General features: G+C 39.1%; 1 protein-coding gene across 3 annotated transcripts in view; it reads right to left on the bottom strand.

Annotated features, from left to right (window-relative positions):
* Positions 1-27,219, bottom strand: part of LRBA (LPS responsive beige-like anchor protein) — a 727,005-nt gene that overhangs the window by 625,125 nt on the left and 74,661 nt on the right. For all 3 annotated transcript variants that reach the window (XM_067736701.1, XM_067736700.1, XM_067736702.1), the window contains exons 3-6: positions 25,187-25,418; positions 24,868-24,968; positions 12,207-12,302; positions 59-180 (exon numbers count right to left, since the gene is read on the bottom strand). In XM_067736701.1, the coding sequence (XP_067592802.1) occupies positions 59-180; positions 12,207-12,302; positions 24,868-24,968; positions 25,187-25,418 (551 nt within the window). The remainder of the gene's footprint in view (positions 1-58; positions 181-12,206; positions 12,303-24,867; positions 24,969-25,186; positions 25,419-27,219) is intronic.

Here is a 27,219-nt window from a genome sequence, read left to right as displayed (position 1 = left end):
CAAATATTCTTCTCATTTTCAAAGTAAAGTAACAACACTAAATTACAGAAATACATACCAATACAGATATGGTTTATCTTTATCCACATTGATGTTATTTACAGGATCCATTCTAAGCCAGGTATGAAATGTAAAACCATTCTGGTATGGCCATTTGGCTATAGGAGGTAATGCAATAGCCTAAACGAAAAAGCTTTGAGTTACTGACTCACAATGAAAAATTTTGTTACTGAAATCATGAAAATGAGACCTTACAATGCTATACATATTCCTACTAGATATTATTCTACATCATGATTAAAATATGCAGTAGTCTCTTTATCTGAAAGATTTTAATAACTTCTAAATATTCCAAAATATACAGTAATGATGATAATTTAATTAAACAATAGAAACATTCCAAGTGACCTGCTTGATGCACTAATCACAGGTGCTTCATTTCTTACAATAAACATGTCCAAAGAAATTCCTATTAAAAGAGTTAGGCAGTGGGCTTCCCTCGTGGTGCAGTGGTTAAGAATCCACCTGCCAATGCAGGGGACACGGGTTTGAGCCCTGGTCTGGGAATATCCCAAATGCTGCAGAGCGGCTAAGCCCGTGTGCCACAACTACTGAGACTGTGCTCTAGAGCCCATGAGGCACAACTATTGAGCCGACATGCCTAGAGCTCGTGCTCCACAAGAGAAGCCACTGCAATGAGAGGCCCGTGCACCACAAAAAAAGAGTACCCCCACTCCACACAACTAGAGAAAGCCTGCCCACAGCAATGAAGATTCAATGCAGCCAAAATTAAATTTTAACATTTAAAAAATTTAAAAAAAGAGGTAAGCAGTGATATCAAGTTGGAAATTTGTTGCTGAAATGTTACATAAGGTAACAGAAGAGAGAAAGAGGGACAAGAAAGGAAAGAAAAAAGTTAAGGAAAAAGCCTGGAATATAATTTTTTTAACAGCAAATATATAGCTGAAGAGGATTCGTTCATAATATTTTTTTCATAATATTTTGAAATTTTATTCATGTCACTATATAAATGATTTTACCACTTGGCTTAAATTTTTATTTAAAACATCATATTACATACTGCAAGGGCCCCCAAATCTCCAAAACAAACTTGAAAAAGAAGAACAAAGTTGGAAGACCCACACTACCAAATGTAAAAAGTACAACACAAAGATACAGTAATGAAGATTTTACCATATTGACATAAAGATAAAGATCAATGAAACAGAACAGAGAGCCCAGAAATAAACCCTTATATTTGTGATCTTGATTTTCAACAAGAGTGTCAAGGCAGTTCAATGAGGAAAGAATAGTGTTATCAACAAATTCGCTGAGAAAACTAATATTTACAAGCAAAGGTATGAAGCTGACCACTTCCTTACGTGTCACACAAAAAATTAACCCCAAATCGATGACAGATAGACCTAAATGTGAGAGCTAAAAATATAAAACTCTTATAAGAAAAAATAGGGTTAAATCTACATGACACTGAGTTAGATAAATCCTTCTTAATTAGGCAATGAAAGAAAAAATATATGAATTGGACTTCATTAAAATTAAAAACTTTTGTGCTTTAAAGGATACCCTCAAGAAAGTGAAAAGACAAGCCAAAAGAATGGGAGAAAATATTTGAAAGTTATTTATCTGATAAGAAACTTATATCCAGAAGAATATATAAAGAATTCTTGAGAGGGCAGACAGCAGAAGCAAGAAGAACTACAATCCTGCAGCCTGTGGAACAAAAACCACATTCACAGAAAGACAGACAAGATGAAAAGGCAGAGGACAATGTAACAGATGAAGGAACAAGATAAAACCAGAAAAACAACTAAATGAGTGGAGATAGGGAACTTTCCAGAAAAAGAATTCAGAATAATGATAGAGAAGATGATCCAGGATCTCGGAAAAAGAATGGAGGCAAAGATCGAGAAGATGCAAGAAATGTTTAACAAAGACCTAGAAGAATTAAAGAACAAACAAACAGAGATGAACAATACAATAACTGAAATGACAACTACACTAAAAGGAATCAATAGCAGAATAACTGAGGCAGAACAGATAAGTGACCTGGAAGACAGAATGGTGGAATTCACTGCTGCGGAACAGATTAAAGAAAAAAGAATGAAAAGAAATAAAGACAGGCTGAGAGACCTCTGGGACAACATTAAACACAACAACATTCGCATTATAGGGGTCTCAGAAGGAGAAGAGAGAGAGAAAGAAAAAGAGAAAATATTTGAACAGATTATAGTCGAAAATTTCCCTAACATGGGAAACAAAAGAGCCACCCAAGTCCAGGAAGTGCAGCGAGTCCCACATAAGATAAACCCAAGGAGAAACACGCCGAGACACACAGTAATCAAACTGGCAAAAATTAAACACAAAGAAAATTTATTGAAAGCAGCAAGGGAAAAATGACAAATAACATACAAGGGAACTCCCATAAGATTAACAGCTGATTTCTCAGCAGAAACTCTACAAGCCAGAAGGGAGTGGCATGATACACTAAAAGTGGTGAAAGGGAAGAACCTACAACCAAGATTACTCTACCCGGCAAGAATCTCAATCAGATTCGATGAAAAATCAAAAGCTTTACAGACAAGCAAAAGCTAAGAGAATTCAGCACCACCAAACCAGCTCTACAACAAATGCTAAAGGAACTTCTCTAAGTGGGAAACACAAGAGAAGAAAAGGACATACAAAAACAAACCCAGGGGCTTCCCTGGTGGCGCAGTGGTTGAGAGTCCGCCTGCCGATGCAGGGGACATGGGTTCGTGCCCCAGTGTGGGAAGATCCCACATGCTGTGGTGCGGATGGACCTGTGAGCCATGGCCACTGAGCCTGCAAGTCCGGAGCCTGTGCTCCACAACGGGAGAGGCCACAACAGTGAAAGGCCCGCATACCACAAAAAAAAAAAAAAAAACCCAAAACAATTAAGAAAATGGTCATAGGAACACACATATCGATAATTACTTTAAATATGAATGGATTAACTGCTCCAAGCAAAAGACACAGGCTTGCTGAATGGATACAAAAGCAACACCCATATATATATACTGTCTACAAGAGACCCATTTCAGACCTAGGGACACACACAGACTGAAAGTGAGGGGATGGAAAAAGATATTCCATGCAAATGGAAATCAAAAGAAAGCTGGAGTAGCAATACTCATATCAGATAAAATAGATATTAAGATAAAGAATGTTACAAGAGACAAGGAAGGACACTATAATGACCAAGGGATCAATCCAAAAAGAAGAAATAACAATTATAAATATATATGAACCCAACATAGGCGCACCTCAATATACAAGGCAACTGCTAACAGCTATAAAAGAGGAAATCGACACTAACACAATAATAGTGGGAGAGTTTAATACCTCACTTACACCAATGGACAGATCATCCAAAACGAAAATAAATAAGGAAACAGAAGCTATAAATGACACAATAGACCAGATAGATTTAATGGGCATTTATAGGACATTCCATCCAAAAACAGCAGATTACACTTTCTTCTCAAGTGTGCACAGAACATTCTCCAAGATAGATCACATCCTGGGTCACAAATCAAGCCTCAATAAATTTAAGAAAACTGAAATCATATCAAGCATCTTTTCTGACCACAGCGCTATGAAATTAGAAATCGATTACAGGGGAAATTACATAGAAAACACAAACACATGGAGGCTAAACAATACATTACAAAATAAACAAGAGATCACTGAAGAAATCAAATAGCAAATCAAAAAATACCTAGAGACAAATGAGAATGAAAACACGACAATCCAAAATCTGTGGGATGCAGCAAAAGCAGTTCTAAGAGGGAAGTTTATAGCTATACAAGCCTACCACAAGAAACAAGAAGAATATCAAATAAACAATCTAACCTTAAACATAAAGGAACTAGAGAAAGAAGAACAAACAAAACCAAAAGTTAGCAGAAGGAAAGAAATGATAAAGATCAGAGCAGAAATAAATGAAATAGAAACAAAGAAAACAATAGCAAAGATCAATAAAACTAAAAGATAGTTCTTTGAGAAGATAAACAAAATTAATAAACCATTAGGCAGACTCATCAAGAAAAAGAGGGAAAAGACTCAAATCAATAAAATTAGAACTGAAAAGGGACAAGTTAAAATACACACCACAGAAATACAAAGCATCCTAAGAGACTACTGCAAGCAACTCTATGCCAATAAAATGGACAACCCGGAAGAAATGGACAAATTCTTAGAAAGGTAAAACCTTCCAAGACTCAACCAGGAAGAAACAGAAAATATGAACAGACAAATCACAAGTAATGAAATTGAAACTGTGATTAAAAATCTTCCAACAAACAAAAGTCCTGGACCAGATGGCTTCACAGGTGAATTCTATCAAACATTTAGAGAAGAGCTAACACCTATCCTTCTCAAGCTCTTCCAGAATACAGCAAAGGGAGGAACACTCACAAACCCATTCTTCGAGGCCACCATCACCCTAATAACAAAACCAGACAAAGATGTCACATAGAAAGAAAACTACAGGCCAATATCACTCATGAACATACATGCAAAAATCCTCAACAAAATACTAGCAAACAGAATCCAACAGCACATTAAAAGGATCATACACCATGATCAAGTGGGGTTTATCCCAAGAATGCAAGGATTCTTCAGTATATTCAAATGAATCGATGTGATACACCATACTAACAAACTGAAGAATAAAAACCATATGATGATCTCAATAGATGCAGAAAAAGCTTTTGACAAAATTCAACACCCATTTGTGATAAATACCCTCCAGAAAGTGGGCATAGAGGGAACCTACCTCCACATATTAAAGCCCATATACAACAAACCCACAGCAAACATTATTCTCAATGGTGAAAAAGTGAAAGCATTTCCTCTAAGATCAGGAACAAGACAAGGATGTCCACTCTCACCACTATTACAAAACATAGTTTTGGAAGTCCTAGCCACAGCAATCAGAGAAGAAAAAGAAATGAAAGGAATACAAATTGGAAAAGAAGAGGTAAAACTGTCACTGTTTGCAGATGACATGATACTATACAGAGAATCCTAAAAATGCCACCAGACAACTACTAGAGCTAATCAATGAATTTGGTAAAGCTGCAGGACACAAAATTAATGCACAGAAATCTCTTGCATTCCTATACACTAATGATGAAAAATCTGAAAGAGAAATTAAGGAAACATTCCAATTTACCACTGCAACAAAAAGAATAAAATACCTAGGAATAAACCTACCTAGGGAGACAAAAGACCTGTATGCAGAAAACTATAAGACACTGATGAAAGAAATTAAAGATGTTACCAACAGATAGAGAGATATACCATGTTCTTGAATTGGAAGAATCAATATTGTGAAAATGACTATACTACCCAAAACAATCTACAGATTCAATGCAATCCCTATCAAATTACCAATGGAATTTTTTACGGAACTAGAACAAAAAATCTTAAAATGTGTTTGGAGACACAAAGGACACCAAATAGCCAAAGCAGTCTTCAGGGTAAAAAACGGAGCTGGAGGAATCAGACTCCCAGACTTCACACTATACTACAAAGCTACAGTAATCAAGACAGTATGGTACTGGCACAAAAACAGAAACATAGATCAATGGAACAGGATAGAAAGCCCAGAGATAAACCCACGCACCTATGGTCAACTAATCTATGACAAAGGAGGCAAGGTTATACAATGGATAAAAGAGCCTCTACAATAAGTGGTGCTGGGAAAACTGGACAGCTATATGTAAAAGAATGAAATTAGAACACTCCCTAACACCATACACAAAAATAATCTCAGGAGAGGACTGGGGTTGGCGGCATGAACACAGCCTGCAGGGGTTTAGTGCACCATGGCTAGCCGGGAGGGAGTCTGGGGAAAACTCTGGACCTGCCGAAGAGGCAAGAGACTTTTTCTTCCCTCTCTGTTTCCTGGTGCGCGACGAGAGGGGATTAAGAGTGCTGCTTAAAGGAGCTCCAGAGAAGAGCGCGAGCCGCAGCTAAAAGCACGAACCCCAGAGACGACCATGAGACACTAAGGTTGCTTCTGCCGCCACCAAGAAGCCTGTGTGCGAGCACAGGTCACTATCCACACCCCCTTTCTGGGGAGCCTGTGCAGACCACCACTGCCAGTGTCCCGGAATCCAGGGACAACTTCCCCGGGAGAACGCATGGCGCGCCTCAGGCTGGTGCAACATCACGCCAGTCTCTGCCGCTGCAGGCTCGCCCCACACTCCGTGCCCCTCCCTCCCCCCGGCCTGACTGAATCAGAGTCCCCGAAGCAGCTGCTCTTTTAACCCCGTCCTGTCTGAGTGAAGAACAGATGCCCTCCAGCGACCTAAACGCAGACGCGGGGCCAAATCCAAAGCTGAGACCCTGGGAGCTGTGAGAACAAAGAAGAGAAAAGAAATCTCTCCCAGCGGCCTCAAAAGCAGCGGATTAAAGCTCCACAATCAACTTGATGTACCCTGCATCTGTGGAATACATGAACAGACAACGAATCATCCCAAATTGAGGGGATGGACTTTGAGAGCATGATTTATGATTTTCTCCCCTTTTCCTCTTTTTGAGAGTGTGTATGTGTATGCTTCTGTGTGAGATTTTGTCTATATAGCTTTGCTTTCACCATTTGTCCTAAGGTTCAATCTGTCCGTTTTCTTTTTTTTAATTTTTTTTCTTAATAATTATTTTTTATTTAAATAACTTTATTTTATTTTACTTTATCTTCTTTCATTCTTTCTTTCTTTCCTTCCTTCCCTCCTTTAGACAACGTATCATCCCAAATTGAGGAGGTGGACTTTGAGAGCAAGATTTATGATTTTTTCCCCTTTTCCTCTTTTTGTGAGTGTGTATGTGCATGCTTCTGTGTGAGATTTTGTCTGTATAGCTTTGCTTCCACCATTTGTCCTAGGGTTCTATCTGTCCCTTCTTTTTTAAATTTTTTTCTTCATAATTATTTTTTATTTTAATAACTTTATTATATTTTATCTCACTTTATTTTATTTTACTTTATCTTCTGTCTTTCTTTCTTTTTTCCTTCCTTCCCTCCTTCCTTCCTTCCTTCCTCCCTCCCTCCCTACCTCCCTCCCTCCTTCCTTTCTTTCTTTCTTTCTTTCTACTTCTACTAATTCTTTCTTTCTACTTTTTCTCCCTTTTATTCTGAGCCGCGTGGATGAAAGGCTCTTGCTGCTGCAGCCAGGAGTCAGTGCTGTGCCTCTTAGGTGGGAGAAACAACTTCAGGACACTGGCCCACAAGAGACCTCCCAGCTCCACATAATATCAAACGGCAAAAATCTCCCAGAGATCTCCATCTCAACACCAGCACCCAGCTTCACTCAACGACCAGCAAGCTACAGTGCTGGACACCCTATGCCAAACAACTAGCAAGACAGGAACACAACCCCACCCATTAGCAGAGAGGCTGCCTAAAATCATAATAAGTCCACAGACACCCCAAAACACACCACCAGACGTGGAGCTACCAACCAGAAAAACAAGATCCAGCCTCATCCACCAGAACACAGGCACTAGTCCCCTCCACCAGGAAGCCTACAAAACCTACTGAACCAACCTTAGCCACTGGGGACAGACACCAAAAACAACGGGAACTACAAACCTGCAGCCTGCAAAAAGGAGACCCCAAACACAGTAAGATAAGCAAAATGAGAAGACAGAAAAACACAGCAGATGAAGGAGCAAGATAAAAACCCACCAGCCCTAACAAATGAAGAGGAAATAGGCAGTCTACCTGAAAAAGAATTCAGAATAATGAGAGTAAAGATGATCCAAAATCTTGGAAATAGAAAAGAGAAAATGCAAGAAACATTTAACAAGGACCTACAAGAACTAAAGATGAAACAAGCAACAATGAACAACACAATAATTGAAATTAAAAATACTCTAGATGGGATCAATAGCAGAATAACTGAGGCAGAAGAACGGATAAGTGACCTGGAAGATAAAATAGTGGAAATAACTACTGCAGAGCAGAATAAAGAAAAAAGAATGAAAAGAACTGAGGACAGTCTCAGAGACCTCTGGGACAACATCAAACGCACCAACATTCCAATTATAGGGATTCCAGAAGAAGAAGAGAAAAAGAAAGGGACTGAGAAAATATTTGAAGAGATTATAGTTGAAAACTTCCCTAATATGGGAAAAGAAATAGTTAATCAAGTCCAGGAAGCACAGAGAGTCCCATACAAGATAAATCAAAGGAGAAATATGCCAAGACACATATTAATCAAACTGTCAAAAATTAAATACAAAGAAAACATATTAAAATCAGCAAGGGAGGGCTTCCCTGGTGGTGCAGTGGATGAGAGTCCGCCTGCCAATGGAGGGGACACAGGTTCGTGCCCCGGTCTGGGAAGATCCCACATGATGCGGAGCGGCTGGGCCCATGAGCCACGGCTGCTGAGCCTGCGCATCCATAGCCTGTGCTCCACAACAGGAGAGGCCACAACAGTGAGAGGCCCCCGTACCGCAAAAAAAAAAAAGTAATGAAGCAGTGATACATACTACAACATGAATGGATCTTGTAAACAGTAGTGGTAAGTAGAAAAAGCCTATCACAAAAGTCCAGACATCACATGATTCCACTTGCATGAACTGTCCAGAAGAGACAAATCCATACAGACAGAAAGTAGAACAGCAGTTGCCTAGGCCTGGGAGTCTGCAGTGAAATGTGTCCAGTGACTGCTAAGGAGTGCAGGGTTTCTTCTGGGTGTGATGAAAATGTCTAAAATTGATTGTGATAATGGTTACACAGCTTGGTGAACACACTTAACCATTCACTGCACACTTTAAATGAATGAATCATATGATATGGGGATTATAAATCAATAAAGCTGTTAAAAAAAGATCATACTACAAAGTTGTTGTTTTCTTGTTATTTATAATTTACAATAATTACTGTTACTTATAATTAACAATTTCTTGTTATTATAATTTACGTAGGCATTTCTGTCGACATCATACATACACATATATTCTTCTATATGTATAAGATATTCCAAAAAACATGAAAAAATCATAGAGCCAAATTTATGTAATAACACAATTGATACTTCAAGAGGCTGATTTAAACTGAATGTTGGGGACTTCCCTGGTGGCGCAGTGGTTAAGACTGCAAGCTCCCAATGTAGGGGGCGTGGTTCAATCCCTGGCCAGAGATTAGATCCCACATGCATGACGCAACTAAGAGTTTGCATGCCACAACTAAGGAACCAGCAAGCCGCAACTAAAGAGCCCACAAACCGCAACTAAGGAGGCTGACTGCCACAACTAAGGATCCCACATGCCGCAACTAAGAAGCCCACCTGCCACAACTATGAGCCAGCGCAATCAAATAAACAAATAAAAAAAAATAAAGTAAAATAAAATGAATGTTGCAATAACAAAAAAAATTTAAAAAGTACATATTCACTGCATACATATGCTCTCTCTCACTGAAACATGAGAGTAGAGGATATGAAAGCTTTCTAAAACTAATTTACCCATAAATACTTTAAGTTCCCTTTAAAAGCTATGTTTAAGGGAAAAAATGAGTCACTAAATATATTTAAAACACCTTTTCTCTGAAAGTTCCAAAAGCTGTGTAGTTGAACTGCCCCACTTTTAAGATACATATAAGTAAATAGAATGGACACATTACTATCTCAAAGAATTATAAATAATAAAGTTATAACATGCGTGAAAAAGACATTAATCTCATGAGAATACTTTATTTTTTTAAAGGGAACCCTCTTGCACTGTTGGTGGGAATGTAAATGGATACAGCCACTATGGAGAACAGTATGGAGGTTCCTTAAAAAACTAAAAATAGTATTACCATAAGACTCAGCAATCCCACTACTGGGCATATACCCTGAGAAAACCATATTTAAAAAAGAGACATGTCCCACAATGTTCACTGCAGCACTATTTACAATAGTCAGGACATGGAAGCAACCTAAGTGTCCATCGACAGAGGAATGGATAAAGCAGATGTGGCACATACATACAGTGGAATATTACTCAGCCATAAAAAGAAACAAGATTGAGTTATTTGTAATGAGGTAAATGGACCTAGAGTCTGTCATACAGAGTGAAGTAAGTCAGAAAAAGAAAAACAAATACCGTATGCTAACACATATATGTGGAATCTAAAAAAAACAAAAAACTGGTTCTGAAGAACCTAGGGGCAGGACAGAAATAAAGACGCAGACGTAGAGAATGGACTTGAGGACACAGGGAGGGGGAAGGGTAAACTGGGACGAAGTGAGAGACTAGCACTGACATATATACACTACCAAATGTAAAATACATAGCTAGTGGGAAGCAGCCGCATAGCACAGGGAGATCAGCTCAGTACGTTGTGACCACCTAGATGGGTGGGATAGGGAGGGTGGGAGGGAGGCATAAGAGGGAGGGGATATGGGGGTATATGTATACATACAGCTGATTCACTTTGTTATACAGCAGAAACTAACACAACATTGTAAAGCAATTACACTCCAATAAAGATGTTTTTTAAAAACTATATATTTAAATATATATATTTAAAGGGTGGATCTGGATATGTTTTTCTCTTATTTATTTATTTATTTATTTATGGCTGCACTTGGTCCTCGTTGCTGCGCACAGGCTTTCTCTAGTTACAGCGAGCAAGGACTACTCTTCGTTGTGGTGCACGGGCTTCTTATCGCAGTGTCTTCTCTTGTTGCAGAGTACAGGCTACAGGTGTGTGGGTTTGGTGGTTGTGGCACATGGGCTCAGTAGCTGTGGCTTGCAGGCTCTAGAGCGCAGGCTCAGTAGTTGTGGCGCACGGGCTTAGCTGCTCTGCAGCATGTGGGATCTTCCCACACCAGGGCTCGAACCTGTGTCACCTGGTAGGCAGATTCTTAACCACTGCGCCACCAGGGAAGTCCCAAGAATACTTTTTTATGTTGGAGACAAACGATAAGCTCAATGCCAACAGAGTACAATTATTCTAGGAAGCTTCAAATCTAAAATGATTATTAAGGAAAAATTATAAAGAAAAAAATAATACGAGCAATAAAACTTTCCAAAGAAAACTGTGTATTTTGTGTGAAGCATTCAAATATCACAAATATCTTTTCAAAACACTCTCTTCTTTCTGCAGGTATTGCCTGGCTACATAGGGGCCACAAGCAAGTAGGATATTATGAGAACAAAAGTAAAAAATGAATAAAAGGTAACCTCAGAAGAAGAATAGGCTGAAATATCTTCAAAAAATGGATGCTTGTAACAGGCACACCAATGTCATAATGAAGTAAAAAAGCTTCCATAAATAATACATATACATTATATAATGTAATCCTATAATATTTTGAAACATTACAGATATTACTGCCATACATACATGTCTTATTTATAAACTGATTAACAGATTACAAGAATGCTGAGATTGATATTATATGGAAACACACAGGTTAGAAAAACTTGCCTAGAAAGTTTCCAAGAGTAACTCTCAGGTGCAAAAGAAACAGGAATCAGGAAATGTAAGGCTAAAGAAAGATCTTCAGAAAGATAAAACTGAAAGTGTTGCACATAAATTTCTTTTTTTTTTAACATCTTTATTGGAGTATAATTGCTTTACAATGGTGTGTTAGTTTCTGCTTTATAACAAAGTGAATCAGCTATACGTATACATATATCTCCATAGCTCCTCCCTCTTGCATCTCCCTCCCACCCTCCCTATCCCACCCCTCTAGGTGGTCACAAAGCACGGAGCTGATCTCCCTGTGCTATGTGGCTGCTTCCCACTAGGTATCTATTTTACGTTTGGTAGTGTATATATGTCCATGCCACTCTCTCACTTCGTTCGTCCCAACTTACCCTTCCCCCTCCCCGTGTCCTCAAGTCCATAAATTTCTGTTTGAGAATGCAAAGATAAAATTCATAAGACAAAATGGCTTATGTTAAAAAGAATTGGGTTCTTATTCCACTGAGGCCCCAAGGGGTGAGTGGACAGCTTTCTTAACTTCTTAGAGTCTCTATTTCTTCACCTCTAAAACAGTCAGGAAAAAGTAACATGCAGAATTGCTGTAAAGATTAAGTTAGGCTGTGCAAGGAAGTTTATCCCTAACACAGAACCTGTCAGGAGTGTTTACAGGGCCATACTTTCAGGAAGCAAAAGAAAGAAAAAAGAACTTCAAGTGATTTCCTCGTTAAGATTTACTTACTGCAGCACTCTTTCCTGGAAAGTTGAAAAAGGCATCCGGACCATACTTCTGTGGTATGTGCTTTAACACAAACAGCAACTTTCCAGCATGTGGAGGCTATGAAAATAATCAACAATTCATTAACCACATTATTCACCATAAAACAAAAATACCTACTTTTAGTACAGACATACTTTAATATATCCCCTAATAACTAAATAATTCTGTAAGCTAAAAAGCATATAAAATAACCTCCTTAAAAGAAGGTTATTTTCAACTACCTTAAAGAAATGAACAATGCACTCTATGCCATTTTTTTTATGAGGCGTTGGATAAATATGAGCCAACAGCATTTGACACATAACTCTTCACACTACAGCAAAAACGACCTTTTAAAATTACAAACTACATCAACCCACCACCCATCCCTTTTTAAAGCACTTTTTAATTTCACCAGAAAATAATGCTTACCAAGTCCCACTGTTAAAGGCACTTTAAAAACAATAAAATATTTTAGCCTCATAACCACACTAGGGGTTATTTTCACTCCATTTTGCAAAGGAGGAATCTGAGTCAGAGGAACATGTCCAAGGTCATACAGGTAGTAAGTGACAAGGATAGGATAAGAATTCAGTCTGACTCCAGAGTCCATGCTTTTCATTACTACACTTTCACTGTTACATTATTCTATCTCTCCTATAGCTTCCCACTGTCTTTAAAATAAAGACCAAAATCCCTAACATGGCCCACAAGATAGTTTACATACCTCCTTAACCTCTTTTGCCTCTCTCTGCACTCTATCCACAATGCCTTCTCTGTCTTCTTCCCATAATAGGGCCTGAGCACAAGCTATTCCTTCTGCTTAAAATGTTCTCACTAGGCCTATTCCCCCCTCCCCAGCCTCCTCCACCTTAACTAAATAAATCTTACCCATCCATTGAAGTTCATCTTAATGATCACTTCTCAGGGCAGTCTTCCCTGACCTCTGAGAATGGATCAAATCTCCCTATCACATTTCATTCTACAAAATATCTCTACTATACAGCATGTATAAAAGTTGTAACATTACAATTATTCGATTAATGCCTCTTTGACCCACAAGTCTCCTCTAATACATTAAACAACCAAGAGCTAAAACGAAAAGGCACATTTACATTTAGGAAAAGCAAAGGACAATCAGATATACCTTATCATTTCAATCAGTTTAGAAAGTGTAGTACATTCCTCTTAAAAGTTAAAAGTTCAAAACAGTGTCAAACTACAAGTGAAATCATTGGCTTGCCTTCATCTTATCTGGTAGCTGCTCTAAATTATCATTAATAACTATCTAAAAGAGTTTGGCAACCTTTTACCTAAATGTTAAGTGGAAAGCTTCATTCGTAAGTGATCAAGAAACTTTCAATTAACCACACTGTTCAATTATAAAAGTGTAATAACAAGTTATTACAATCACAATGATTTTTTAAAATAAATTCTAAAATGAAATCATCAAAAATAATATGCAGTCAAAAATAAAAATATAACTTTGTAGCATTTCTAGAGAAATCAATCCTCAAAATTTCCTTTTCTATAAACCAATCAAAAAGCATACATTAAGACAAGCACTTAATCCACAGATACTGCTAGGGGGCTGTATACTAAGAAAGCCTTTCAGAAAATAATTCAAGAGTCTTTAAAAATGTTCACCCATTGATACACTATTTCCACATATAAAAATATGTGCTAAAGTAATAATCAAAAAAGCAGACACAGATTTAGATACAGGGATTTTTCACTGCACTGATATGATAGCAAAAGCTACATAAGCTCTGAGCAAGGCCCTGCTCTTGTTTTATTAATAGTTCATTATTTTTTTCCCTCCCATAAGCAGCTACATTAACATGCTTAATCTTTTTATATGTGTTCCTTTAAAAATGTGTTTTTGTGTGCCTATACTTAAAATTTAAATGATGTTGGGTTAGATATATCATTCTATTTCTTACTTTCTTCCTGCTTTTTGGTATCTATTCTTATTACTCTGTTCATTAATTCTAACTGCTATATAATAATCTATTCTATGCATCCAATAGATTTTACCTATCTATTCTCCTAAAGATAAACACATGTTGACAATTCACTGCCATCAAAACTAATGCTTCAGGGCTTCCCTGGTGGCGCAGTGGTTGAGAGTCTGCCTGCCAATGCAGGGGACGCAGGTTCGAGCCCCGGTCCGGGAAGATCCCACATGCCACAGAGCTGCTGGGCCCGTGAGCCATGGCCGCTGAGCCTGCGCGTCTAGAGCCTGTGCTCCGCGACGGGGGAGAGGCCACAACAGTGAGAGGCCCAAGTACCGCAAAAAAAAAAAAAAAAAAAAAAAAAACACTAATGCTTCAGTGAACATCCTCATACATATTTCCTTACAGAACTATGTGAGAATTTCTTGGAACACGCACTCAGGAGCAAACTACTAATTCACTGGATATGGGTATAATTTAAGTGACTAACTAGTACTAGATTACTCTTGAGGTTGGCTCCATTGGTGTTCATTCCAACCAGTAGCACACAGCTTTAAAATAACTCTATCTCTCCAATTATACTTGCTATTATCCAACTCTATAATTCTTAATACAAATGATGTAAGGTGACATATCAATACTGCTTTCATTTGAACATCTCTAATTATTAGTGATTTAGTGTTTATTTGATTATGGGATTTCTCTCTCTGTAAATAGATATCTGTTCATAACCTTTCCTATTTTCTTATAGTTTTCTATATTCACCAATATAACAAAAAATGTTTTCATTACATATTCAGAATACATAAATTATTTGAATATAAATCAAAACCAAAATCAAACCAGTATACTTCTTCTTCTGGACATGACACAGTAACAGGACCTATACTTTCCAACTCACCATAATCAACTTGAAAACTGGACAAAATGTATGAAACTAAAACTGTTTTCACACTAGCTCAAGACTGTGATCCTTGAGAAAGGGAAACAAAATGAGGCATGAGATTACCCACACTTTCTACCTGCAGTCAATTTCCTTATCACATATCATTGCACAGGGAGAAGAAGACCAAACAGAGCTTGAAATTCTCATTGAGCTGATGAGGCAGAAATTAGAGGATGGGTAGTCTGAGGTAGACAGAAACTTCAGGGCAGAGTACTACAGAGGAAGGACCTATGCAGAGAAGAAACTCCAGAAATCTGCACTGACCCTTTGGCATAATACCAAACTGTTCATTTCTACCTTAAAACTCAACAAGGTGGGGTAGCCAAGATTTTGACAGCCATCAGTCAAAGAATTCCCAGAGCAAATATAGAGCCAGGAATTGCTGAGACCCTACTAGGCACTACGGAGAGATCACAGTCTTGCTTGCCTCATGTCTGAGACTTAGGGTCATTCACAAAGACCCTAGAAAAGTCAGGCCAGAATAAGGCTGCCCTAATAATAAGCCCTGGAGTAACAGCCTAGATTGGCTGACCAAAAAAACTTTTAAACTAGCCTGAAAGAATAAAGTTAATCCACAAGCAACTTACCTGCCTGCAAAAACAGTCTAACAATCTTAAAAGAACTATGACAGAATCCAGCACTCAACAGGGAATAACTCACTATGACTAACATCACTATGTCTAAAATCACTAGTATAAAACAGGAAAATAGGGCTTCCCTAGTGGTGCAGTGGTTGAGAGTCCGCATGCCGATGCAGGGGACGCGAGTTCGTGCCCCGCTCTGGGAAGATCCCACACGCCACGGAGCGGCTGGGCCCGTGAGCCATGGCCGCTGAGACTGCGCGTCGTCCGGAGCCTGTGCTCCGCAACGGGAGAGGCCACGACAGTGATAGGACCGCGTACCACAAAAAAAAACCAAATACACACAAAAAAAACAGCAAAATATGACCTACAAGTAAAAGCAGAATGAGTGAGCAAAAAACTGACCTAGAAAATGACAGAGATGACAGAATTAGTGGATGAGAACATTAAAGCAACTATTAATATGCTGCCATCTCTCAATGATTTAAATTATTATTATTAATATGCTGCCATCTCTCAATGATTTAAAGGAAAACAAGAATGAGGGAACAAATGAAAGATATTAAAAAGAACCAAATAGAATTGACAGAGATTAAAAGTATCTGAAATCTGAAAATTTTAATGGCTGTTAACACATTACAGAAGAAAAGATCAACTGCCTTAAAAATATAGCAATAAAAGCAATCTAAAATGAAGCACAGGGACTTCCCTGGTGGCACAGTGGTTAAGAATCTGCCTGCCAATGCAGGGGACATGGGTTCGAACCCTTGTCCAGGAAGATCCCACATGCTATAGAGCAACTAAGCCCATGAGCCACAACTACTGAAACCCAACGTGCCTAAAGCCTGTGCTCCACAACAAGAGAAGCCACTGCAATGAGAAGCCTGTGCACCACAACAAAGAGTAGCTCCCACTCACCGCCAACTAGAGAAAGCCCGGGCGCAGCAACCAAGACCCAATGCAGCCAATAAATAAATAAATAAATTTATTTATTTAAAAATCAATAAAATAAAATGAAGCACAAAGAGAAAACACTAAAAAAAATGTGAACAGATCTCAGTGACCTAAGGGGCACTACCAAGAAGATTAAAAAACATGTAACTGGAGTCCCAGAAGGAGGGGGAGAGGGACAAAAAAATGATATTTGAAGAAATAATTATCAAAATGTTCCCAAATTTGATGAAAATTATAAGCCCACAGATGCAAGAACCCCTAATAAGGATAAATACAAGGTAAACCACACCAAGAAACATAATAAAATCACTGAAAACCTTAAAAGCAGGCAGAGAACTAGAGTTCAATACAAAGAAGCTAAAGAGTACAATCATTTTAATACAATAAATTAGAGTGTACAATTGCAGAGCACAAATTTAGATACACTTAAACAGAGGCAGATTAAGGATCAGCTGGCTGAGTAGTTGCTGCAGGCAATGATTTCTAAAGAGCTCTAAAATAAGCCTAGAAATGCAACAAAAACGGAGAAAATATTTACTAGTATTCCTCTAAGGCATAAGTAACTAAACAGTAGGAAGAAACAGTTTGATAAGGCACCTGGAGTTCAAAATCAGTTGACCACTACCACCCATTGCAAAGGACCAGGAAATTGCATCTAAAGAGGGCGGAGCCAATTAGCACAGTGCTTTTGTTCAGTGAGTGGGTTATTCAAGTTTAAACTACTCAGACTGATACAAAGAGAAGCTAGATGCTGCTACCCAACATTTTTATTTCTCTGTCCTTACCCTTTTCCTCTAATTTAATGTTGAATTTTTATGTTGAATTTTAAAATATTGAAATTTTAAAAAAATAAAAATTATTTAAAACATTTGAGGAAGGACCAAATTACCAACCTGCCTGGAACACCCAGTTCTCTTCGTCCACACCTGTGTCAGGTGATGGCAAAAGTAGCTGTGGGGGGGGGGGGGGAAGGGAAGATGGCGGAAGAGTAAGAGGCGGAGATCACCTTCCTCCCCACAAATACACCAGAAATACATCTACACGTGGAACAACTCCTAAAGAACACCTACTGAACACTGGCAGAAGTCCTCAGACCTCCCAAAAGGCAAGAAACTCCCCCACGTACCTGGGTAGGGCAAAAGAAAAAAGAATAAACAGAGAAAACAGAACAGGGACGGGACCTGCACCAGTGGGAGGGAGATGTGAAAGAGGAAAGGTTTCCACACACTAGGAAGCCCCTTCGCGGGTGGAGACTGCAGGTGGCGGAGGGGGGGAAGTTTCGGAGCCGCGTAGGAGAGCGCAGCAACAGGGGTGCGGAGGGCAAAGCGGAGAGATTCCCGCACAAAGGATCGGTGCCGACCACCACTCACCAGCCCGAGAGACTTGTCTGCTCACCCGCCGGGGCGGGTGGGGCTGGGAGCTGAGGCTCGGGCTTCGGTCGGAGCGCTGGGAGAGGACTGAGGCTGGTGGCGGAAACACAGCCTGCAGGGGGTTAGTGCACCACGCCTAACCGGGAGGGAGTCTGGGGAAAAGTCTGGACCTGCCGAAGAGGCAAGAGACGTTTTCTTCTCTCTTTGTTTCCTGGTGCATGAGGAGAGGGGATTAAGAACGCTGCTTAAAGGACCTCCAGAGACGGACATGAGCCGCGGCTAAAAGCACGGACCCCAGAGACGGGCATGAGACGCTAAGGCTGCTGCTGCCGCCACCAAGAAGCCTGTGTGCGAGCACAGGTCACTATCCACACCCCCCTTCCGGGAAGCCTGTGCAGCCCACCACTGCCAGGGTCCCGGGATCCAGGGAGAACTTCCCCAGGAGAACGCACGGCGCGCCTCAGGCTGGTGAAACGTCCCGCTGGCCTCTGCCGCCGCAGGCCCGCCCCGCATCTGCACCCCTCCCTCTCCCCGGCCTGAGTGAGCCAGAGCCCCCGAAGCAGCTGCTCCTTTAACCCCGTGCTGTCTGCGCGAAGAAAAGATGCCCTCCGGCAACCTACACGCAGAGGCAGGGGCAAATCCAAAACTGAGCCCCGGGAGCTGTGCGAACAAAGACGAGAAAGGGAAATCTCTCCCAGCAGCCTCAGAAGCAGCGGATTAAAGCTCCACAACCAACTTGATGTACCCTGCATCTGTGGAATACCTGAATAGACAATGAATCATCCCAAATTGAGGAGGTGGACTTTGAGAGAAAGATTTATTATTTTTTTCCCCTTTTCCTCTTTCTGTGAGTGTGTATGTGTATGCTTCTTTGTGAGATTTTGTCTCTATACCTTTGCTTTCACCATTTCTCCTAGGGTTCTTTGCGTCCTTTTTTTTTTTTCTTGTAAAAAAATTTTTTTTCTTAATAATTACTTTTTATTTTAATAACTTTATTTTATTTTATCCTCTTTCTTTCTTTCTTTTTCTTTCCTTCTACCTTTTCTCCCTTTTATTCTGAGCTGTGTGGATGAACGGCTCTTGGTGCTGCAGCAAGGAGTCAGTGCCGTGCCTCTGAGGTGTTAGAACCAACTTCAGGACACAGGTCCACAAGAGACCTCCCAGCTCCACATAATATCAAACGGTGAAAATCTTCCAGAGATCTCCATCTCAACGCTAAGATCCAGTTCCACTCAATGACCAGCAAGCTACAGTGCTGGACACCCTATGCCAAACAACTAGCAAGACAGGAACACAACCACACCCATTAGCAGAGAGGCTGCCTAAAATCATAATAAGTCCACAGACACCCAAAACACACCACCAGATGTGGAGCTGCCAACCAGAAAGACAAGATCCAGCCTCATCCACCAGAACACAGGCACTAGTCCCCTCCACCAGGAAGCCTACACAACCCACTGAACCAACTTTAGCCACTGGGGACAGACACCAAAAACAATGGGAACTATGAACCTGCACCCTGCAAAAAGGAGACCCCAAACACAGTAAGATAAGAAAAATGAGAAGAGAGAAAAACAAACAGCAGATAAAGAAGCAAAACAAAACCCCACCAGATCTAACAAATAAAGAGGAAACAGGCAGTCTACCTGAAAAAGAATTCAGAATAATGGAAGTAAAGATGATCCAAAATCTTGGAAATAGAAAAGAGAAAATGCAAGAAACATTTAACAAGGACCTACAAGAACTAAAGATGAAACAAGCAACAATGAACAACACAATAATTGAAATTAAAAATACTCTAGATGGGATCAATAGCAGAATAACTGAGGCAGAAGAACGGATAAGTGACCTGGAAGATAAAATAGTGGAAATAACTACTGCAGAGCAGAATAAAGAAAAAAGAATGAAAAGAACTGAGGACAGTCTCACAGACCTCTGGGACAACATTAAACAAACCAACATTTGAATTATAGGGGTTCCAGAAGAAGATGAGAAAAAGAAGGGGACTGAGAAAATATTTGAAGAGATCATAGATGAAAACTTCCCTAATATGGAAAAGGAAATAGTTAATCAAGTCCAGGAAGCACAGAGAGTCCCATACAGGATAAATCCAAGGAGAAACATGCCAAGACACATATTAATCAAACTGTCAAAAATTAAATACAAAGAAAACATATTAAAAGCAGCAAGGGAAAAACAACAACACAAAAGGGAATCACCATAAGGTTAACAGTTGATCTTTCAGCAGAAACTCTGCAAGCCAGAAGGGACTGGCAGGACATATTTAAAGTGATGAAGGAGAAAAACCTACAGCCAATATTGCTCTACCCAGCAAGGATCTCATTCAGATTTGATGGCGAAATTAAAACCTTTACAGACAAGCAAGAGCTAACACAGTTCAGCACCACAAAACCAGCTTTACAACACATGCTAAAGGAACTTCTCTAGGCAAGAAACACAAGAGAAGGAAAAGACCTACAATAACAAACCCAAAACAATTAAGAATATGGGACTAGGACCATACATATCGATAATTACCTTAAATGTAAATGGATTAAATGCTCCCACCAAAAGACACAGACTGGCTGAATGTATACAAAACAAGACCCATATAAATGCTGTCTACAACAGGCCCACTTCAGACCTAGAGACACATACAGACTGAAAGTAAGGGGATGGAAAAAGATATTCCATGCAAGTGGAAACCAAAAGAAAGCTGGAGTAGAAATTCTCATATCAGACAAAATAGACTTTAAAAGAAAGACTATTAGAAGAGACAAAGGACACTACATAATGATCAAGGGATCAATCCAAGAAGATATAACAACTGTAAATATTTATGCACCCAACATAGGAGCACCTCAATACATAAGGCAAATGCTAACAGCCAGAAAAGCGGAAATCGACAGTAACACATTCATAGTAGGGGCCTCTACCACCCCACTTTCACCAATGGACAGATCATCCAAAATGAAAATAAATAAGGAAACACAAGCTTTAAATGATACATTAAACAAGTTGGACTTAATTGATATTTATAGGACATTCCATCCAAAAACAACAGAATACACATTTTTCTCAAGTGCTCGTGGAACATTCTCCAGGATAGATCATATCTTGGGTCACAAATCATGTCTTGGTAAATTTAAGAAAATTGAAATTGTATCAAGTATCTTTTCCGACCACAATGCTATGACACTAGATATCAATTACAGGAAAAGATCTGTAAAAACTACAAACACATGGAGGCTAAACAATACACTACTTAATAACCAAGTGATCACTGAAGAAATCAAAGAGGAAATCAAAAAATACCTAGAAACAAATGACAATGGAGACACGACGACCCAAAACCTATGGGATGCAGCAAAAGCAGTTCTAAGAGGGAAGTTTATAGCAATACAATCCTACCTTAAGAAAGAGGAAACATCTCGAATAAACAGCCTAACCTTACACGTAAAGCAATTAGAGAAAGAAGCACAAAAAACATCCAAAGTTAGCAGAAGGAAAGAAATCATAAATATGAGATCAGAAATAAATGAAAAAGAAATGAAAGAAACGATAGCAAAGATCAATAAAACTCAAAGCTGCTTCTTTGAGAAGATAAACAAAATTGATAAACCATTAGCCAGACTCATCAAGAAAAAAAGGGAGAAGACTCAAATCAACAGAATTAGAAATGAAAAAGAGGAAGTAACAACTGACACTGTAGAAATACAAAAGATCATGAGAGATTACTACAAGCAACTCTATGCCAATAAAAAGGACAACCTGGAATAAATGGACAAATTCTTAGAAATGCACAACATGCCAAGACTGAATCAGGAAGAAACAGAAAATATGAACAGACCAAACACAAGCACTGAAACTGAAACTGTGGTTAAAAATCTTCCAACAAACAAAAGCCCAGGACCAGATGGCTTCACAGGCGAATTCTATCAAACATTTAGAGAAGAGATAACACCTATCCTTCTCAAACTCTTCCAAAATATAGCAGAGGGAGGAACACCCCCAAACTCATTCTACGAGGCCACTATCACCCTGATACCAAAACCAAACAAAGATGTCACAAAGAAAGAAAACTACACACCAATATCACTGATGAACACAGATGCAAAAATCCTCACCAAAATACTAGCAAACAGAATCCAACAGCACATTAAAAGGATCATACACCATGATCAAGTGGGGTTTATTCCAGGAATGCAAGGATTCTGCAATATAGGCAAACCAATCAACGTGATACACCATATTAACAAACTGAAGGAGAAAAACCACATGATCATCTCAATAGATGCAGAGAAAGCTTTCGACAAAATTCAACACCCATTTATGATAAAAACCCTGCAGAAAGTAGGCATAGAGGGAACGTTCCTCAACATAATAAAGGCCATATATGACAAACCCACAGCCAACATCGTCCTCAATGGTGAAAAACTGAAAGCATTTCCACTAGGATCAGGAACAAGACAAGGTTGCCCACTCTCACCACTAGTATTCAACATAGTTTTGGAAGTTTTAGCCACAGCAATCAGAGAAGAAAAGGAAATAAAAGGAATCCAAATCGGAAAAGAAGAAGTAAAGCTGTCACTGTTTGCAGATGACATATTATACATAGAGAATCCTAAGGATGCTACCAGAAAAATACTAGAGCTAATCAGTGAATTTTTGAAAGTAGCAGGATACAAAATTAATGCACAGAAATCTCTTGCATTCCTATACACTAATGATGAAAAATCTGAAAGTGAAATCAAGAAAACACTCCCATTTACCATCACAACAAAAGGAATAAAATATCTAGGAATAAACCTACCTAAGGAGACAAAACACCTGTATGCAGAAAATTATAGGACACTGATGAAAGAAATTAAAGATGATACAAATAGATGGAGAGATATACCACGTTCTTGGATTGGAAGAATCAACATTCTGAAAATGACTCTACTACCCAAAGCAATCTACAGATTCAATGCAATCCCTATCAAGCTACCACTGGCATTTTTCACAGAACTAGAACAAAAAATTTCACAATCTGTATGGAATCACAAAGACCCCGAATAGCCAAAGCAATCTTGAGGACGAAAAACGGACCTGGAGGAATCAGGCTCCCTGACTTCAGTCTAAACTACAAAGCTACAGTAATCAAGACAGTATGGTACTGGCACAAAAACAGAAACATAGATCAATGGAACAGGATAGAAAGCCCAGAGATAAACGCATGCACATATGGTCACCTATCTTTGATAAAGTAGGCAGGACTGTACAGTGGAGAAAGGACAGCCTCTTCAATAAGTGGTGCTGGGAATACTGGACAGGTACATGTAAAAGTATGAGATTAGAACACTCCGTAACACCATACACAAAAATAAGCTCAAAATGGATTAAAGACCTAAATGTAAGGCCAGAAACTATCAAACCCTTAGAGGAAAACATAGGCAGAACACTCTATGACATAAATCACAGCAAGATCCTTTTTGATCCACCTCCTAGAGATGTGGAACTAAAAACAAAAATAAACAAATGGGACCTAATGAAACTTCAAAGCTTTTGCATAGCAAAGGAAACCATAAACAAGACCGAAAGACAACCCTCAGAATGGGAGAAAATATTTGTAAATGAAGCAACTGACAAAAGATTAATCTCCAAAATTTATAAGCAGCTCATGCAGCTCAATACCAAAAAAAGAAACAACCCAATACAAAAATGGGCAGAAGACCTAAATAGACATTTCTCCACAGAAGATGTACAGATTGCCAACAAACACATGAAAGAATGCTCAACATCATTAATCATTAGAGAAATGCAAATCAAAACTACAATGAGGTATCACCTCACACCAGTCAGAACGGCCATCATCAAAAAGTCTACAAACAATAAATGCTGGAGAGGGTGTCGAGAAAAGGGAACACTCTTGCACTGCTGGTGGGAATGTGACTTGGTACAGCCACTATGGAGAACAGTATGGAGGTTCCTTAAAAAACTACAAATAGAACTACCATATGACCCAGCAATCCCACTACTGGGCATATACCCTGGGAAACCATAATTCAAAAGAGTCATGTACCAAAATGTTCATTGCAGCTCTATTTACAATAGCCCAGAGATGGAAAAAACCTAAGTGTCCATCATCAGATGAATGGATAAAGAAGATGTGGCATATATATACAATGGAATATTACTCAGCCATAAAAAGAAACGAAATTGAGTTATTTGTAGTGAGATGGATGGACCTAGAGTCTGTCATACAGAGTGAAGTAAGTCAGAAAGAGAAAGATAAATACCGTATGCTAACACATATATATGGAATTTAAGAAAAAAAAAATGTCATGAAGAACCTAGGGGTAAGACGGGAATAAAGACACAGACCTATTAGAGAATGGACTTGAGGATATGGGGAGGGGGAAGGGTAAGCTGTGACAAAGTGAGAGAGTGGCATGGACATATATACACTACCAAACGTAAAATAGCTAGCTAGTGGGAAGCAGCCACATAGCACAGGGAGATCAGCTCGGTGCTTTGTGACCACCTGGATGGGTGGGATAGGGAGGGTGGGAGGGACGGAGACGCAAGAGGGAGGAGATATGGGAACATATGTATATGTATAAATGATTTACTTTGTTATAAAGCAGAAACTAACACACCATTGTAAAGCAATTATACTCCAATAAAGATGTAAAAAAACAAAAAAGTAGCTGTAGGGGGCTAAATGCTATTCTAACTGATCTCTCCCCCTCAATTTGACATTCACCCCCTGTGCAACAATATCAATTTCTTAAAAGCTACTAATATGTTTGGGGAGGGGAACAGTTTCAAATATCAAAGAGTATTTAAGCTTACCCATTGTCCTTTATCTCCTTGAAGTTTACTGAAGAAGAGCTTTAGTTCTCGAACTGTCAAATTGTAGCTAGCCAGCACTCCCAACATGTCAACTAAAAGATCTGGAAACAAAGAAAGCAAAAAATAAAATAATAAAGCTACTTATATTTCTTGAAAGATTAAAATATATGGTGCTTACTTAACAGTTTGGACACTAAAGTTCCAGGTACATGTTAGATGCTCAATATTTATTTTAATAAATATTATTAAATAAGAAAAATAGAGTACTTAAGAATCAAACTTCATTTCTTCACAACCACTGTATTATGGAAAGTCATACCTGCTATCATACTGTCAACTTTTTCAATTTTCCCAAGCACTTTCTCAACAAGGCCTACTTCAGTGCAGATCTGAAGATTTCGTATGCTTTTCTTCAGAATGGCTGTAAACATGCTCCAGACTTCTGCTTGGCAAGTAACATCACATTTCTCTAATAGGTCCACCATACAGATGATACTCTCACCTTCTTGAATAATGAAATTCATTTCTAAATCAAATTGCCCTCCTACCAACTTCCAGGGGCAGGGGGAAGGAGGGGGAAAAAAAAAGAAAACATTAAAAGCATTAGTACTTCTTCAATATAACTAGAGTACACTCCTAAGCTTTAGATTCACGTAACTATCCATATACATTCTTCTCTTCCCTGGTAGTCTAGTGATTAGGATTCAGTGCTCCCATACACATTCTTCTCTACCCCCTACAACAATAAAACGATCTTTAATACATACACACACACACACACACACACACACACACACAAACACACACAGCTCTAAAAAAAATAAAGCTTCTAAAGAAATCTTCAAGTTAAGATAGCACAAAGTCAAGCGAGACTTAGAATATAAAAATGGAAGTATTTTCAACAAATGGAGGATGTTTAGGTAAATCACTACCACTGCCCTGATACTAATAAAGATCTAACTTAGCTCTATAATTGCTTCTAATTCAATGGTTCATTTATGAATTAGGTAATCTGTGAGCTACTCACAGCAACCTAAATGTCCTTTGCTACTTATACATGTATGAGCTCACAGCGAAAATGAAAAGCTGAAAGAGGCTTAGAGTGGACACAAAACATGTAACTTTTACTTGTCAAATTCTTGGTTTACTACACCTATCCACTTTGATCCCCCCGTCAATAATCAGGATAACTCAAACTTAGTCACACACTCAAAGTCAGTAATCAAGAAAATTTATTTCATTGATATTGCTATCAGAAAATCTACCCAGAGAAAGCTGTACTGACCTATTCCTACCCTGCCATCTCACCAATAGCATTCTCACAGAGGGAAAGTTTTTTAATTTTAACAAACCCCAATTGTTTAAAGGAATTAAAATACTTTTAGAATTACCTTTGCAGGCCTATCTTTTTTAACTAGATTTTTTTAAAGATCTCTGTCAGAACAGTTACATACGTGATTCACCTACACTCCTGTCCTTCTGAATACACCTTCATTTTTCATTATGCTTTCCTAAACCTAAAAGGTAGGCAAGAATTAGGAGAAAGTGAATTGTACAAAACAAAATCCAACAGCTCATAAAAGAATAGGGACTACCTTGGTGACGCACCAGTTAGAACTCCGTGCTCCCAGTGCAGGGGACCCAGGTTCGATCCCTGGTCAGGGAACTAGATCCCACATGCATGCTGCAACTAAGAGTTCACATGCCACAACTAAGGAGGCTGCCTGCCACAACTAAGGAGCCCATCTGCCACAAGTAAGGAGCCGGCAAGCCACAACTAAGGAGCCCATGAGCCGCAACTAAGGGGCCTGCCAGCCGCAACTAAAGGAGCCCATGAGCCGCAACTAAGGAGCCCATCTCCCACAACTAAGACCAGGCACAACCAAATAAATTTTTTTTAAAAAAAGAATAATAGACATGACCACGTAGAGTTTACTTCAGAAAAGCAAAGATGGTACAGAACTAGGAAATCAATTAAAACTCCTTGCAGCCAGGGACTAATATGCGTCCCAGGTTCTGTCAAAGATACACACTGGCATGAGAAAGAAAAAATGGAAAAATGAAAAACAGGAGGCAGTATCTGCATGCAGGGAGATAAGAATTCCTAGCAAGCACAGTCTTAAAGGCTTTTGGGATTTCTAGGAAAGCTCTGGCAGAGATTCTAGTGTACAATTCTTTGCATAATCAGTAACATGCAGCATAAGGAGATGACAGATGGGTTTCTGCTAAAAGAGTCCCTTGGTGTGATTGGGCCAGTTCTCCTAGCTACATGGTCCTGGCTATGAAGTATACGTGCTTGGTTCCCTAAGTGCTCCCCAAAATTCTGTAAGCTACATAAGAAGTGTAATAGAG

Source organism: Pseudorca crassidens, chromosome 4 (genome assembly GCF_039906515.1).
Source record: "Pseudorca crassidens isolate mPseCra1 chromosome 4, mPseCra1.hap1, whole genome shotgun sequence".
Taxonomy (NCBI): domain Eukaryota; kingdom Metazoa; phylum Chordata; class Mammalia; order Artiodactyla; family Delphinidae; genus Pseudorca; species Pseudorca crassidens.
This window is presented reverse-complemented; position numbering and strand designations above follow the sequence as displayed.